Source organism: Raphanus sativus, chromosome 6 (assembly GCF_000801105.2).
Source record: "Raphanus sativus cultivar WK10039 chromosome 6, ASM80110v3, whole genome shotgun sequence".
Lineage (NCBI taxonomy): Eukaryota > Viridiplantae > Streptophyta > Magnoliopsida > Brassicales > Brassicaceae > Raphanus > Raphanus sativus.
The window spans coordinates 45,556,377-45,574,652 of NC_079516.1; the positions used below are offsets into that span (position 1 = coordinate 45,556,377).

At 31.0% G+C, this 18,276-nt stretch overlaps 2 protein-coding genes across 3 annotated transcripts; one reads left to right on the forward strand and one right to left on the reverse strand.

The window, feature by feature from the left end:
- On the reverse strand, window positions 1–1,494 carry LOC108810232 (60S ribosomal protein L10a-2-like). Its single transcript, XM_018582365.2, has 6 exons — window positions 1,403–1,494; window positions 1,244–1,281; window positions 878–1,097; window positions 607–772; window positions 304–509; window positions 1–200 (listed from the first exon to the last, which is right to left on the reverse strand). The coding sequence occupies exons 2-6, from the start codon at window positions 1,246–1,248 to the stop codon at window positions 147–149; spliced, it is 651 nt and encodes a 216-aa protein (XP_018437867.1). The 5' UTR covers window positions 1,249–1,281; window positions 1,403–1,494; the 3' UTR covers window positions 1–146.
- Window positions 1,495–1,632: 138 nt separating this feature from the next.
- On the forward strand, window positions 1,633–2,972 carry LOC108810231 (dephospho-CoA kinase-like). 2 transcript variants are annotated; one of them, XM_056987474.1, is made up of 4 exons: window positions 1,633–1,796; window positions 1,873–1,967; window positions 2,060–2,205; window positions 2,376–2,972. In XM_056987474.1, exons 1-4 carry the CDS (start codon window positions 1,745–1,747, stop codon window positions 2,812–2,814), a joined length of 732 nt encoding a protein of 243 aa, XP_056843454.1. In that variant the 5' UTR covers window positions 1,633–1,744; the 3' UTR covers window positions 2,815–2,972. The 2 variants fall into 2 exon arrangements, with proteins under 2 accessions (XP_056843454.1, XP_018437866.1); XM_018582364.2 differs by having other exon boundaries at window positions 1,636–1,967.
- Window positions 2,973–18,276: the final 15,304 nt, after the last annotated feature.

The window sequence follows — 18,276 nt, forward strand, 5'->3', positions numbered from 1 at the left end:
TGACGGAAGCCGTATTATATCGTTCAACGAAAAGTAAACTAGCACCTGAGTTCCGCTAATATCAATCCGAACCATATCTCAAGAAGCACAAGATATTTGAAACAAAAACAAATAGCAAAAATTCAAAGAAGAAAAGAGCAGAGAGCTCAAAAGATCCTTTGTGGTGGACCCATGGTGCTCTTCAAGTACAAACACCTCACCTGCAAAAATGAAAAAAAAAATCAAATCAAAAGGAGATTAGAGAGAGGTTTGAACATAAATAAATGTAGATGGTTTCCCAATAAAAAGTAGACAAGATCATACGTTTTGCCAATTCTTCTTCAAGAGCGAGACAAGGAAGTTAACGCTCATCTGAACATTCTGAAAGAGCTGCTTCTCTTCCATGGAAAGGTTACCAACAGCAACACCCATACACAGAACCTTCTTCAACTGGAACTTTACTGTCGCTTTGGTCTCATTCACCTTTCCTTCCAACGACTCCTGGTGACTCACTAGTGTAGGGAACTTTCCTGTCATGTCAATCAACATCATATTAAGAAAATTTCCGACCAATGAAATCATAAATAAGATCAAGACTGATTCGAACAAGTCACTGAAGAAACTTGCCTGCCTTGTTAAGACCAGGACCAAGAAGACGAGGGATCTGCTTAATGACGGACTCAGAAGCCAGGAAAGCATGGTACTTCTTGGCAAGCTTCTTAACAAGCTTCTTGTTCTTGTTGAGCTTTTTCAAAGCCTCAACATCCATATAGTCTAGTCCAATCTTCTCAGCCTATCAAAACACCAACAACCCAAATAACTTTGCATTAAACCTAGGAATCAACATTTTAGCCCAATTACAAAAATTTGAGAGATAAATATTAATTATAATAATCACCTCCTCGACATGCTGAGCATCTCCGAGCATACAGATCTTCATTTTAGGGCGAGGAATGTGAGGGAGCTTGACGGAACCACTGAAACGCTTGTCCTTTTGTGGGTCATAGTTCTTGAGACCAATCTGAAGCTCAACTGTCTCGACAAAGTTGCGTTTTTTCTCATCAGCTTTGCCCTTAACAGCTGCGATTCCTTCTCTAAGTACCTCACTTTGAAGCTTACTGTAAACAAAACATATCAAATTCAATCAACATTTATGATCCATCGAACAATAAGACTAACAATCGAGACGGACATTACTCCGACACTAAAATAACAGCAATGTAGATCGGTCTGAAGACAATTAGGAAGTGTTGTTAAAAGGTACCTCATCTTGAGTTTCTCTCAGTTAACGAATCTCTGTGTCTGAAAACGAGAAAAACAAAACAGTAAAATCAAATGGAGAAATGCATGAGACAAGATAAGCTCAATTCTCTATTGGGACCTAACGAGAGCGTAGTTATAAACGAAGAATGACGAGACGAACCTGAGAGGGTGAAACAGAGGAAGAAACACTAGCCTGCTTCAAGGCGGCTTATATGAGACAGAATGAAAGGAAGAGAATAAACCCTAAGGTATATGGGCCGTTTTTATATTAGTGGGCCATCTCAAATCCTTACCAAATAAGCCCATTTGGTCTTTTCTTATTTACTGGGTCAGGGCTGCGAATACAAAAGAACCGAACTGTTTAAAGTAATAAGCTGTGTATGTATCAAATCCAAACCGAAACTAGTAGAACATCTAATCCCATAACCGGATCAAATTCTACCAGAATCAAAATATTTCGGATCTAGTCGATTGACGGACAAATCCGATTGTAACTTGAAACATGCTTAGGATCTGCTCTTCGGATTGTTTGAGATTAGCCTCATCTTCCTACGGTAGATACAACATTTAATTGGTATTTGGTGTGTTTCCAGGTAAACAATTTGAGAAGTGTGGGAATGAGAATCGTAGGGCTAACGGGAGGCATAGCGTCTGGGAAGAGTACAGTCTCCAACCTGTTTAAAGCTAGTGGCATTCCCGTTGTTGACGCTGATGTCATCGCCCGAGTAACAACAAAACATCCTTCTCTATCTCTCTCTCTCTTTTCTTTCTTTCTTTCTTTCTCTGCAAGTCAACCTAGCGTGTGTGTTTTGTGTAGAATGTATTGAAGAAAGGAAGCGGTGGATGGAAAAGAGTAGTTGCAGCTTTCGGGGAGGAGATTCTTCTTCCTAGTCGAGAAGTTGACCGGCCAAAACTAGCTCACATGGTCTTCTCTTCCGATTCCAACCGCCAACTTCTTAACAAGTAAGTAAACAATTTTTTTTTTTTTGAATGAATGTTAAATTTATTCTACTCAAAAAAACGTTTTTACAATGAGTGAGACTTGTTTAAGTCAGATTAAAACCAAGTAAACAATTTTTACAAGTGTTATCAGAAGAGATCCTGAAGTTGTTGTCTCTCTTTTCACGCTATAGGCTGATGGCTCCATACATATCAACCGGTATATTTTTGGAGATACTGAAACAATGGGGGAAAGGAGCTAAAGTGATCGTTGTCGACATCCCATTGCTGTTCGAAGCGAAGATGGATAAATGGACGAAACCCATCGTCGTTGTTTGGGTCAGTCGAGAAACTCAGCTCAAGAGATTGATGGAGAGAGATGGACTGAGTCGGGAAGATGCCGGAAGCAGAGTGATGGCTCAGATGTCGTTGGATTTGAAGAGATGCAAGGCTGATGTCGTGATCGAGAATAATGGAGATCTCGACCACCTTGACCAACAGTTCAGTATGGTGTTGTCTGAAATCAGAAGACCGCTGACGTGGACTGAGTTTTGGCGTTCGAGGCAAGGAGCCTTCTCGGTTCTTGGTTTGGTCACTTCAGGACTATTTTTTTGCAAACGGTTCAGTTATTGACTCTTAGCAATTGCTTTTAATATTTCTACTGTTTGGGGCTACACCTTACACTTGGAGTGGAAGTAGATCTTTTTCAAATAAACGTACGATCCATACTCTTAGTTTTGTGTACATATGTTCATAAGTTATGAATCATAACTGCGTCCAGGTTCCAGACTTTAATAGTTATTTTTTCAAAATAAAGTTAAAACTCTACAAAATATAGTTCCTCTCATATGGCGTAGTTTTAGAAACCAACAACGGTTCACGGTGATTGTGGTGATCATGGCTTAGTTTAGAAACCAAAGACTACCATGGAACAAAGGTCATTTTGGGTTGGCTGATTACGTAAAGAATGAGAAAGTTTTTAAAACTAAATATATATTGAAGAGGCACAAGTATCTTCAGCCACACACTTATTGATTATGTAGTATATAGATTCAACTAAACAATATGCGCAAAGACTCCAACAACATTTACAATCTTTAGAGAAAGCACACCACCATCTTCTCCTCGATTTTACCTTGAAGTCAAAAGTTATATTTCATAGCACAGATTTCCGCAGTTATCTTCAATATCTTTAGTTTTAGAAACTTGGCTGAAGATACTTGTGCCTCTTCAAAAAGAAGCTCATTCTGGAAAAAAAAAACTTTTGGTAAAAACAATGGAAAGCTAAATCATGCAAATTTGTCATATATGTTTATGTATCTGATAGTTTTATATATTTATTGTTGGGAATGCTGTTAGTATTTATTCCTACTTTTAAGCAGGACACCGACCTTCGATTTTGCCTAGACGAATTATGGCTTCAGAGCCGAGTTCGTTCATGTCTGAATAAAATGAAAAACTTTTATAAAAGGAAAACTTTCCGTATTTTAGGATATAGTACGATCTAACCTAATTTTTGAATAACAACCATTTATATAAATAGTACCTAACCCCTAGGAAAGAAATATACTACTAGATTAGGACCCGCCCTAAAGGGCGGAACATGATTTGCAATATTTTAGTTATAGTATATGTTATATATAATATCTGTATATAATATTGAATATATTTTTTTGCAATATTTATATATATTTGACATATACATAATATTTTATTAAATATATATAATCGGATGGTGTTAAAATTTGTGTTGTACATGTTGTTAGTTTGTATTTAATCTTGTTTCATTTTTAGTATAATAGTGTGCTTTACAATACTTTTTAACTTATATTCTTAAAATTTAAAATATTTGATTTTGTTAATACAATATTTATGATGAAGAGATTAATTTTTAGGGATTTCAATATTGTTGGGAATACAATAAGATATATAGTCGGGATAGAAAGAAATTTGTTGGAGAATATTAATCATTTTTTTGAGAATATAAATCATTTTTTTCTTTCAAAATAGATAGAACTTTTATTAACATGTATTAAAATATATTGTTCTTGGTTGATTTCTGGTTTGCTCTATACACAGTTTGTTAGAATGAAATATTTTCATCAGAAAAGACGTATTTAAGCATATGTTGTTCACATTTTGTTCTATGCCAATCTATACTATTAAAGCAAAATCCCTCATAGGATTTTGCCATTGATTTTACACAAATATTACAACTTATGCCATTATAGAATATTTTGGAAAAAAGTAAAAAAGGAAAATTCATTATACAAAAATCAACGAGACTTAAAACATTAAATGTACAAATATTATTTAATCAACCTCTACCAGTTCATACATTAAATTCCCTTCTTTTTATTGACCACTTGCCAATATTACATGATAACCTAAATATATTTGAAAACCATATACAATCATCTAGTGACTTTACAAATATCTATTCCATGGTTCTCCATCTGTGTACCAAATGTTCTCGATCTCTTACCATGTCTTCGGTCTTCACAACTCACCTATAAATTTTCAATAGCATAAGTGAAATAAATATAGAAAATCGATTATTATTCATTATGTATACCAAAAAAATTTCCAAGTATGCACAGCCATATTTCTCTAGCTCATGCCAACTAATCACGATAACATACGAAATATACTGGATCATGTACAACCATAGTTTTCAAGAATCCAGACATGTACAATAAGTCAATAACTCCACCAAATCTTAAATTACAACAATTTTAAAGTGCAATACACCAAGAGTTCTCGAGTATGCTAAAATATGCCAACAGAAATCTTATTGTTAAAGTTATCATGGTCAGCCATATACAATTGTGTAACATAGTTTCTGGAAACATATAGTTTTCGAAAATCTTAAAGTAAAAACAGATCTTTTATCATATTTCTGGTTTGGAAATCCAAACAAACATAATCTCAAATTTGAATTAGCCCTTTAGTTTATTATTGTTTTTTGGTTGTAAAAATATATGAATATCTATGAATTTTATTATTGTTTTTTGGTGTTACTATTTTTCAACAACAAAGTCGTTGAACTATTATCCTCTCTAATATCCTGTGTTACAATTATTGTAGCTTACGTAATTCACTTAATTATATACTAGATCTAACCGGACGGGTATTTATTTTATGTTTTTAGTTTTTTACTTTTAAATGATATATTTGTAATATTTAAACATAAATTTATATTGAAAATTAACATTTGTAGTTATAATAAAAATTAAAAGTTTAAAAAAATATTTTGATATAAATTTTAAATTCCTAATTAAAATAATATAGAGATGGATCATAATTTTTTTCAATTCCAAAATCTTAGCATTCTTAATAACAAATAAAATAATTTATAAATACATAAAATATATAAACATATTTGAAATTAAAATAAATTTGTTAAAAAAAAATCTATTAAGAATGTTGTAAGATTTTGTAAGATTTTTGTAAGATTTTTGTAAAATCTATTAAGAATAATTAAATAATCCCAAAATTAATTCCTGATTAGTCGTCGATTAATCTCTGATTTTTTTATCAACTCGCTATGCCGCCCAAAAATGGATATTAACTATGTCTGTGTTGCCACTTTTTTAGTTATTTTGTTATTGGAGCAATTAGAATAACCTTCAGACCAGATTAATCGTGAGTTGACATAAAAATATACAATCAATCAAAGTTTGAGACACAATTGATATTAAAACTAAAATATGATTTGAATAAATTTATTAACTATCTTCAATCCCAAATTATTAAAACAGATTTTAATTAACGAAACAGGTTAAATACATGTTATCGTACTCCAATATTAAATCTTAAGAAAAAAAAACATATACAAAACATATCAAATAACTGAATAACTTTTTGTTAATTGAAAGTTTAATCCCGCGCTTTTAAAGCGCGGGTCAAAATCTAGTATGATGTTATTTTGGAAGATCAATTATTGTTCTTAACAAAATGTGTACGATGTGATATGATGCAGGTGAAGATCAATTTAGATGAACGTATGTGATAAAAGTCTTTTGGAAGATAAATTCTTGTGCTTGAAAAAATTTGTATGATATTATATGATACAGGTGAAGATCAGTTTAGATGGACGTATGTGATACGATAATTTGTTTTTTAACACAGTCTTCAATTGATTTAAGATTGGTTCAGTTATGTATGATCTAATTATATTAAGAAATAATCAAACATATTTAAAGCTGATATTGGTTAAGGTCAACTGGATCTGCGCATGTTAATATATGGTTTAATTTAAGTTGGTATGTTGCATTAGAAAAGAAGCGTGATATCCTAGTAACAATAATGAAAAAGACCAAAATTTAAATGACAACTTTTAGTAGTAGATAAAAAACAATCCCTAAATTAATAGATTAGATTCCAGTCTTCAGCTATGAAAAACGGTTATAATTAGGATTACTAGACTAAACATTATAATAAACTACTTTTGATCTTTGTTCCTGTTTGTTACTTCATGTTTCTGTAGTGCTATAAAGAATTTTACACAAATTTACCTTAACATATATGAAAATATTAAGATTTATACATCTTTAAATCTTACAAAATACATTAAATATACTTTAGTATTTATAAAAGAAACAACTTAACTATTAAAACTAAAATTTTCACCTAAACTAAAAAATAAAAATAAATATTATAATTAATTATATTAAATTAATACTTTTAATTTTTTATTGAAATAATATTTATAATTATATAATATATTTTTTGTTAAATTTTTTATGTATCTGATAGTCAAATTTTTCATAAATGTCTATAATGCATTTGCATTTTTGACTGATGTGTTATGAATTATTTAGGCTTTGATTGAAACTTATACATGGCGATAATAAAGAAGAGTAAAACTGTTTTCCGCTCGGTTATTCTAACTTTTAGTCAATCAAGTGAAAAATGTTTTTCACCCATTAACTCCAAAGAAAAGACAAAGTAGTCTAATATGTTACTCTATAAATAGTGAGAAGAAAAGTTTTACTCCCAGTTCAACTTTTTTTATCCCACCAGTTTACTCTATTATTTAGCCTTAATAACACAAAACCAAAATTATATGTATTCACAAACTCCCGTACCTACCACCTCTGATACGTGTAAACCAGCCATACACAAACGTTGAATACATCCATCAACAAGTATAACAACATTTTAAAACAAAGCAGTTGACAATGGATGTATTATAATTATGTCGTGGTAGTGTATATAATGGATATCGGACACAAACACCATATAATTAAGTAATGTACATAAAAGTCGAAATAGTATCCGCAAGTACATATATGATTTTTTTTTCTGTACGTATAAAACATGATAAAATTCTTTAGACAAATGAATGACCTTGGTGCGAAAACGTTGTCATTGATACCCAAAAGCTTTAGTTATCTCTGTGCGGTCTATTGATAGATCCTACAGTACACTGGCAAGTAAGATAACCAATATTCCAAATAATAATTTTGAAAATGCTATATTGTATAAAGTTCTCGATAAACAATAGCGGATTGAATTAAAAAACGGCTCTACGCAATGTTAACCGAGGTTTCTATGGGCTGGAGATCCTTTACAATTTTAAGGCAAAAGTGAAGTGTTGGTTTTCTCCACCTGAAAAGAATAGTTATCTCACACAATATATGACATGTTGTGTCACAGACCGTTGTTGGTGCATATGCTTAACTCATGACCACATGCAAAGTACACGTGTAATCTGAAGACAGTCCAATGGCGTCAGGGTTCTCTATATGAGGATCTCAAATCTTTTTTTTTTTTGCAAATTTTTTTCTATTTAAAACTGAGAGTTTACAAAACATACAGCGATTTGCTAAATTATTCTTAGCATTTAGGGAATAACCAATACAAAGGAGTCGAGAACAAAAGCAAAAGAGCCCAAAAACCGCTTAGAATGAGCTTAGCCCAACCGTCTCAAGGTGCGCACATGAACTAAGACATGATGGAGAGCTGAAGATACCCGCTTGCACCACCTGAACTAAGCCAATACTTGAGAGGACAGAAGAAGCTACCAACGCACAGAGACCAAGCAACCCAACACTGAAGACCGAGCAACCTCTAAATGGCTCAAACCCCATTGGTTTGAATAATAGTAGCAAACCCACATCACGCAACAAAGTTTTCATTGAGAAGATTACCTAGACAGTTAACATAACTGCTTCGTGGAGGAGATTGCACATGGATATAATGATGCATCAGAAGTGAAAACCTGAGGAAGGTCAAGATGTTGGTGGCGAGAAAAGATGCACAGGCCGCAATCACTAATCTGAACCTATCAGTGCGGCAAGAGAAGAGGCACAGACGCTGACTAGGTCACTAACTAGGACCCAAGGCAAACCCAACCGAGAATCATCCAGAGCAAAAACCCATCCCGCAACGATGACAGATAAGCCGGAGAGAGACAATGGGAAACCTTTGGCAGAAACATAACACATCAACAAGGTTATGGCGGCGAGAAAAGATGCACAGACCATCCCGACGGCAAGAAAAGAGCACAGATCAGGCTTGTTTTGTGGAGAAACTGACAGCAGAGACGCTCATCTCATCCAAACTTTGCAGAATCCAGATCTACTCAATGAACACGAACACAACACGGAGGCGAGAAACAGAGAAATACGAAGGTACTGGAGAAGACAGAGACTAGCGCATGAGACACCAAACTAAGAAGAAGAGGCTGGAAATACCGCTAAAATAGGAGAGAAACACCACCACCTCCTTGTCGAAACTTGGAAATGGAGGAAACTCCTACGCCTGAACCGCTAGGGAGAAGCGCGAACGCTCGCTGGAGACAGAAGCTCGGAGAAGGAGACTTTAACCGAAGTCTCCAAACTCAATCTACGAACAAATCATGGCCGGTAAGTCCTCAAATCCGGATGAATTCGAGTAGATATGAACCACCAGTCACCAGAACTAAGATCCCGACGCATATCTCAGGCTCTACCGGGAAAACAGCACCACCCTCCTCAGTTCAATGCCAAGAACACAGTCAACATAACGATACAGAGGAGAAAAGAAAAACAGAGAGGAGGGGAAGAGAAGAGCACAAGGAGAAAACGCCTAAGCCCAACTCCTCCCCGACAGAATCAATTGACGGCGGCGGTTAGGGTTTGAAGATGGTGGGGAGAGACACTAGAGAGAGTTTTCTCTCTCTCTCTCTCTCGTGTTTTTTTTTAATATCTTAGGATCTCAAATCTTGTTTGTCAATTTCATAGTTTTCTATCGGGAGGAAATAAATTCTACAGAGAGAGAGGGCATTGCCGGTCCTTAGCTACATAAGTGGGTGTAAAAAAAATTCTATTGTGCATTTTGTTGTATACTCATGTCCGTATAATTTTAATGGTTTTTAAAGATTTTTATTTTGTTTCAAATAAATGAAATTTTTGATTTTTTAGATAAAATTTAGTGTTACTCAAAACTTGTAATCAATTACAAAATACTACATTTTTATTGGTTGAAATAATTTTATTTAATGTTATTTTTTTTTATTTTTTTTAATCTTTGTGAGAAAACCTTAAAAATCACTATAATAATACAGAGGCAGTATTATTTTTCTTACATTAGCATACAATCTCTCTATTTTGAGTTAGAGTCATAAGAAAAGTTGGCAATGTTTGGACCGGTATCGAGAAAGAGGGTGTGATGATAGAGGTAGTGAGTATCTATCTTATTAAAACAGAAGTACACATATAGAATACCCCTTAGTTTTTAGTGTTATTTACAATTGCATGCCACTGAGAATTAAATTGAATTTCCTATTTTAGTGATTGTCTTTTTCAGTTATATTAATGTGTTTCTTTTTCTTTCCTATTTTAATGCTCGTCTTTTTCAGTTAGATTAATGTGTTTTTTTCTTTCCTATTTTAATGTTTGTTTTTTAGTTAAATTAATGTATTTTATTTTTTTATTCTTCAACAATTAATGATATTTTAAAGTTGTTTTTTTGTCAACTTAAAGTTGTCTAAACTATTTGAAAATATAAAAAATAGTCAAAAGTAAACATATAAAATATATAAACAATAATCAAATACCAAAAATATTTAAAATATATATTTATTCTCATCCAAATATTGAAATTCAACCTGTTTTTTTTTAATTTTTAATTTAGGTATTTTGGTCAAATTTATATGTTTTGAGAAATTTAAAGTATATATAAATTTTGAAAATTTTAAAATAATTCAAACGGGTTATCCGTATCCGAACCGAACCCGCAAATACCCGAATCAAACCGAAACCAAAATTTATAAATATTTGAATGTTGCTGAAATCTTTAAACTTAGGAATCTCAAACCCAAATAGATTTTAACCGAATCAGTGGGTATCCAAATACACATCCCTAACATAGTCAATGTAAAACGATCAAGTATTACAAATACATCATTTAGTATAAATAAATAAAAACTAAAACAAAAAATTAATACCCGTGCGGTCGCAAGGGTCAAAATCTAGTTTTATTCCTAAAACTAAAGTGATGACCTTTCACAATTTGTCAGCCTTTCCATGTGTGGGAAACGCATTGTGGTTTGTGGGTCGTCGCCAACATTAAAATTTCCAATTACGGTAAATCTAAAGAATAATATTAGTTATTTAGGATTTATTCTTTGCAGTACATCCACACATCTAACAGAGAATATATTGCTTTTCCTCACACTTCAAATTTGTAACCTTTATATTACCTTTATTGCAAAAGAACGTTTAGATTTAGATACAGAATAATGACATTGAAATTTCTGTCTTTCTTTAATCTTACAGATGGAAAAACACTGAACAGCGACAGATGTGATTTATGGGTGGACACTGACACTTGATATAAACAAGGTTCTTTTCTTTATACATTTCCTGAAATTTCAAGGAATTAGTTCTAAACAAAACTTAGCCAACCAGATCTATACGTGTCATCATCCTCAAAGACAGAAATGTGTAAATAAGATCTTTGAAATGAAACTTTCAAAAAAAAAAAAAATCTTTTAAGTGATTTTTTTTTCAAAAAACACTAGTTAAAAATTAAAAAGGAGAAATATCAAACTCCAACGAAAATTTCATGATGCAAGATTTTTGTAATATTTACAGAAATTAGAGAATTTCCAAAATAACCTAAATCTGATTTTGAATTAAAACAAAATTTCTTATTCAATCAAATGAAAATAATAGAAATGGTAATATATTATAGTCACCCTTTTATTACAAAATTTAAATGAATTCTACACCATAATTATATCTTATCATTAAATTAGAAAATTAGGAAAAATTATTTAATCAAAAGTAAGTTAGAAATTCTAGATATGTATATTTCTGAAGTATAAAAACTAAAATTTAATAAATTAATTAAGAAGGTAGTTAAAAGTTGTAATCAGTAAGTGAAATGAGTTTCTGGATTATGCAACTGCACTAGAAGTTTACTGATATATGTGATTGTTTTGTAAACTGTAAAATGGACGCATAAGTTGTTAAGAATCTCCACTTTTTCTAATCTCTTGGAATTTAAAAACAAATTTTAGTTTATTTTTTTCATATAAAGTATATTTTGTGTTTATATTCGAAAAAAAATTAGATTCAAACATTGTGTTTGATTTGCTACTAATTTAGCTTAAAATTTCATTTTAAAAAAAATAAGTTTAAACTTACTTATCTTTTTTCCTAGATATATAGATTTTTTAAATCTGAAAATTATCCGACATAATAGATTTCTGATGAATTCTATTTAATTTAAGATCTAGTAATACGTTATGCTAAAATAGACTTTATTTTATACTTTTTCCCTCGTGTTTTATAATACTAGCCATTTATTAATATCTTTTATTTACTATGGATTTTATCAACAAACGTCATTAGTAAACTTCATATGTGCCAACCAAATTATGTGAAACTGGAAATGAGAATTTACATCTAACTATTCAGAATCATTTAATATATATATATATATATATATAACAACAATCTGATAAAGGTAAATTATCATCAGAAAGTTTTATTGGTAAACTAATATTTTATTGGTAACATTCTTAGACACATGATGTTCATTTTAGTTGTGTTTCACTTATATGATATTATTAATTTTTGTTAGTTACCAAATTACTACAGTACAGTTTCATAATTACAAATAAGTTGAATCCTAATCAAACAATAAATAAGTTTTTCTAATTATAAAATATTATATATCAGATTTATAATATGTACTTAGATGTCTTTCATCCTCACAAATTTTGAAATATTTTTAGCATATATTCCGAGGGATATTTCCCTGATGTATGATTATGTTTTCATGAATAAATATAAAGAATAATTTAATTTTCGTAACTTACTAAAAATCCAACCAAAATATGAACTAAATTTAAAATTCAGATAAAAAAAGAAAAAGAAAAAGCTAAATTCCAAATGCCACCACTTGATACATTCGACTTCTGTTTAAATAATGGCTAGAGAAGAACATCACAATATTGCGTTTTTCTCTTTCTTTTTTTTTTCTTTCCCGAGTGTATATATTCTCTTACAGTCGTATAATTAAAATCAACTGAAAGTAGCTAGAAATGAAATAACTTGGCTACTGGTTTTATTTTGTTTTTTTTAAACAATGAATTATAACTAACTACAAGAATAATATCTTAGATTTATAATACAAGTGTAGGTACAACATCACCAAAAAAAATTCTCGAAAAAAACATCACTAAATTTTAAGCAAAAAAACATTACCGAGGTACCATAGATTATCACTTTTCATGTGAATACTTGCCTCCTTCCAAAAATCTAAGCTTACATTTTATTTGAGCCAAACTAGTTTAATAACTTGATACGTATACAAATTTACTCACAGTTTTAGTGGATGCCATCTATGTGGACTTTATTCTACATTGCCACACTCACTCCCATCTTCATTCTAATTTAACCCACCAATCAAAAATATTATAATTTTTATTATATTTTAATAAAAAACGTGGTGAAAATCGATATTGTCCTTAATGAAACCAAGTATTTACAAGATCCAACCTAACTATTTGATCCGACCCACTATAACCCATACCCAATACGGATCCCATCAATTAAATAATAAGTAAATGAAAAAAAAAACAAAATCCCTAATCTTTCCATCTCCTTCTTCACGAGTCTTCTTCTTCGTTCTTTTTCTCTAATGTTTTTTTAAATTTCTCAGACAACATGTTCTTTATATCTAAACTATTTTCTTTCTAAAAACAGGATCATACACCAAAAAGCTAAATCAGATCATCTTCGTCGACTCTCCCATGGCGGTTGTGGTCACAAATCAGTTTTTTTCTTTGGACAACAGTCACAGATCACAGTTCACATTATAAAATCAAAGATTTGATGTATAAACACCAATTAAAACCCATAAAAACAGAAGAATCTTTGAAGAAAATCTATGGCGGCCGCATGAAATTGCAGGCAGAACCCTAAAAATATAAAGAGATAATTACGAAATTGCCACTCATTAAAAAGAACAAAATAAAAAAAAACTGACCATGGAACCCAAGGCTGGTTTACTAAGAAACATGAACTATACCACTAGACCACATGTTACTTTTGTTAATAGCTACATAAACTAAGTTTTGTATATTTTTATTTTAATATAAATACACAAAACCAAATATCGAACCAGTAACTCTCTTGATAACAAACAAAGAATATACCACCAAACCAAGTGCAATGTACGTTTAAACTTACATAACTATATTAAATAATGTTTATTTTATAAATAACATAAAGCCAAATCCGAACATACGTGGAGCCCCTAAAAATTTCCAAAAAAAACAGAAAATCTAATTTATTTTTGTTGAAATTAGATATTAGTAACACTGGTCATGTAGGCCGGGAATTTTTGTTTCAAGAATTTGCATTTAACATCTGTTCTTATTTTTAATTATTAAATTATACATTTAAAACATATATACCATTTAAGGAAATAATTTCTATAAATATTTTATTAAATTTATTTTTAAAATTAACTATTGATCAAACTATTATTGAAATGCATGTTTTACTATATTTTTATTTTAAAAATATTTTTATATAACCAAAATTATATAAATATTTTATTAAATTTATTTTGAAAATTATTGTTGATTGAAATAATATTGAAATACATATTTTGTTAACTTTTATTTTTAAAATATTATTGAAATATTTTTTATAAATATTTTTGAAATTAATTGTTATTTTGAAAATTGGTAGTTCCTGAGGAACCAGTAACAAAAATTGGTTTTTGTATGTTTAAAATATGAAAGTTTGTTATTTTTAATTTGTATAGCATGGTCTTTGAAACTGGAAGTTTGTTCATTTGATTTTTTATGTGTTGTATGTTTGTGTTGAGGAAAATAATTTATATAAATAATTTATTTTAAAATTAATTGATAATTAAATATTATTAAAATAATTTGTTTAATTTATTTTGTTATTTTAATTGGCTTTTGTATGTTTAAAATTTGAAAATTTGTTATTTTTAACTTTTATAGCACACACAGTCTTTAAAACCAGTAACAAAATTGGTTTTGTATGTTTAAAATTTGAAAGTTTGTTATTTTTAACTTATATAGCACGGTATTTAAAACTAGAAGTTTGTTCATTTGAATTTTTATGTGTTATATTTTTAACTTATATAGCATATTAATCATCAAGAATTTTAAGCATATTTTTAATTGTAAGCATATTAGTCATCAATAAAATTTTGATCATATATCACTTTCGTCGAAACAAAATCTTGAAAATGTGTAGTTTGGGTGATATTATGATATTATTGTCTTTAAAATATTTTAACTATTTTCAAAATAATAAATTAGCAGTTAAAATTATTTAATAATATTAATAGTTAAGCATAAATATGACTAAATCTATAATTATGCAGAGCATAAAAAATAAACAAATTCACTTCTCAAATAATAGTATATATAGATTGTTATATATCTTATTTTAACTTTTATAATAAACAATTATTTTAAGATAACAACACAATATAAAAGAATTATCTTATTTAAAAAATTAATAGTATTAAATTAAATTCCTTTTTCACTATATAATAAATTCACAAATAATAATATAGATATAGATAAATTTTTATATCTTTAAAAAAATATAACAGAAAAAATTATTTTAAGATAACAACACAATATATAATAATTATCATTTTTATTTAAACAAACATGTTTGAATGTTAAAGTGATATTTATTTTACTCTTAGTAGTACTCAAGGTAATAGTAATACTTCACTCTTCATAGTAATATTTTTGCAAATTATAACATTTTTTAGTAATACAACATCATTAAACTAAATTAATTAGTAATACCAATATATTTAGACAGTTTTAGACTGTATATAACACATTGGAAGAAAAAAATTTCAGAAAATATGTGTTTTCTGAAATTCATCTCATGATGACATTTCCATCAAGACATTAACTAGGAAGTATAAGAGTGTTTTCTATTGAAATGAGAAATTTTCTACCAACTTGAGATTTTAATAGTATTTTATGTCTATTTTGACAAATAAACACATGCATGGACATATAATCACGTAATATACGAGATTCATCTTTTAAAAATAAATAATAAGAATAAAATTAAGGTTTTTAGAAACATGCATAAGAAATAGTAATACAGAGTAGTTTTTCGGTAGTTCAGGGTAGTACAAAGTAGTTCCTAGTAGTTCATATTACACATAGTAGTTCTAGCAGTACTAGTAGTTCACATTACACATAATATATCTTTATCAGTATCCTCTCCATCAGAAATACCAACATAGCTATCATCAGATTAGATATGTAACATTGGTCTGCTGCTTTCAGGATAACCCAAAACGTCTTCATCAGTCCTAATATATGATGGTATGCTCGAATACAACACCATTGGAAAATAACTAATCTTCAGCATCCCATCTCCATTTGCCTTAATCTTTCTGCATATATTATCAACCAATTCAGAATATGTAAGCTCTTCCACATATGTTTTCATCATTAGAGTGTGAATTTGATCTTCTCCTGAGATCCACTTTATCTCAGGCCCATGCTTGATGTAACTTCCTCCATAGTCAAAACATATGACTGTAATGGGAGAAGCCATATAATTCCCTGAAGAAAAAAAATTATGATTAGTTAACCATTTAAAGAATCTAAGTTGTCTAAGATATTTGGTACATAGTCGTTCCAGTAATACAAGTAATATACTTTCACTTTAGTAATACCAGTCGTTCCAGTAGTTCTTATAAATTTTTGCTTTTCTCGATTTAACACTTATAATTGATCAAGAGGGTGTTATACAATCCATAATATCGTCTACCACTATTGTAATGCATTATTATGGTTTAAAACAGTGCAAAATAAGAAAAAATATACAAAATTGCCCTTAAACATCCATTTTCATAACAATATACCTAAAATTTTCATTTTTACCTAAAACTTTAGTTTTTCATCAGTTTAAGTCTTTTTAATCAACTAATAATGTGTTACACAACCCAGATTATCGTCTAACAGAATTTTCATATTTTTCTTTCTTTCAAAACCGTGTTAAAAATAGAGAACAATACAAAATCTTATTCAAACATTATTTTAATTTTCTTTCAAAACTCTAACGATTTTTACAGCAAAATGTTGATATTTTTCGTTTCACATCATACATAAAACATAAGTAGTATATTATTATGAGAATTTCGTGAAAAAACGTATCAATTTCCTTCAAAAAAAACCTTCAAAATCGCCAATGGATGTAAGAATATGAGAAAAATCGTTTCTGGTTGGGGAAGAGGAAACAAGATGGGAAAAAGGAGATAGAAGGCGACAGCTGTGGGAAAGAGAGAGGTGGATTGGTGTGGGGACCGCATGTTAGGTTTGAGATTTTATGAGAGAATTTATGGGGGAAATGATCGACATAAGGGGGGAAGAGAGAGAGGAGAGAGGAAAGTGGGATCTGAATTTGATTTTAATTTAAAAAATATAGTGGGTATGAAATATTAATATAATATTAAGGGTAAAAAAGAGAAGAGAAATATGAAAAAAAAATGTGGGGCAAGTAGAATTTTGGTGTGGCAAATAGAATACTTTTTTTCATATGTGGCTATGGAGAATACTCTTGTAACATCCCGAGTTGTGATATGTGAAAAGTCTTAAGAGAATTGATTTGGCTACCTATGTCACCAAAGTTGACTTACCTTTTCCGGAACACATCCTGAAAGAACTCCAGAGTTAAGCGTGCTTGACCTGGAACAGTGGAAGGATGGGTGACCTATCGGGAAGTGATCCGCGATAGCGTGCGAGTGAGGCCAAAGCACGGGGAAAGGTCGGATGGTGATTGCAGGGTCAGTAAACAATGATTTCGAGCCTTGGAAAATTAACGACCGACCGTCGGATGGGATGGGGCCCACGGGCCGAGTGAGCGGGCGTGGGTGGCCCATTAGCCGTGGGCGGTCGGGGCGTTACAAGTGGTATCAGAGCTGGTTAGCCGTTTCAGTTCTGACCTGAGAGGCGTCTTGAGACCTGTCGTGGGGCGCAACGAGGACGTTGCGTTCTTTGAGAGGGGGTGAATTGTAACATCCCGAGTTGTGATATGTGAAAAGTCTTAAGAGAATTGATTTGGCTACCTATGTCACCAAAGTTGACTTACCTTTTCCGGAACACATCCTGAAAGAACTCCAGAGTTAAGCGTGCTTGAGCTGGAGTAGTGGAAGGATGGGTAACCTATCGGAAAGTGATTTGCGATAGCGTGTGAGTGAGGCCAAAACACGGGGAAAGGTCGGGTGGTGATTGCAGGGTCAGTAAACAATGATTTCGAGTCTTGGAAAATTAACGACCGACCGTCGGATAGGATGGAGTCCACGGGCCGAGAGAGCGGGCGTGGGTGGCCCATTAGCCGTAGGCGGGTCGGGGCGTTACAACTCTCCCATCTATGTAGACATTTTAAAAGGTTTTAGTTTTCGTAAAAGGGCCAACTCATAAATTTTTAGTGGATGACGTCTGTGTGTATGTGTTGGTGTGGGGATCTAGAAGACGTCAAATCAAATTCACAATGGCACTAATTCTCTTAAATCCTATAAGTACATGTTGTTCTGATTTTATGTCTTCATTAAATCAGCATTAACAAATCC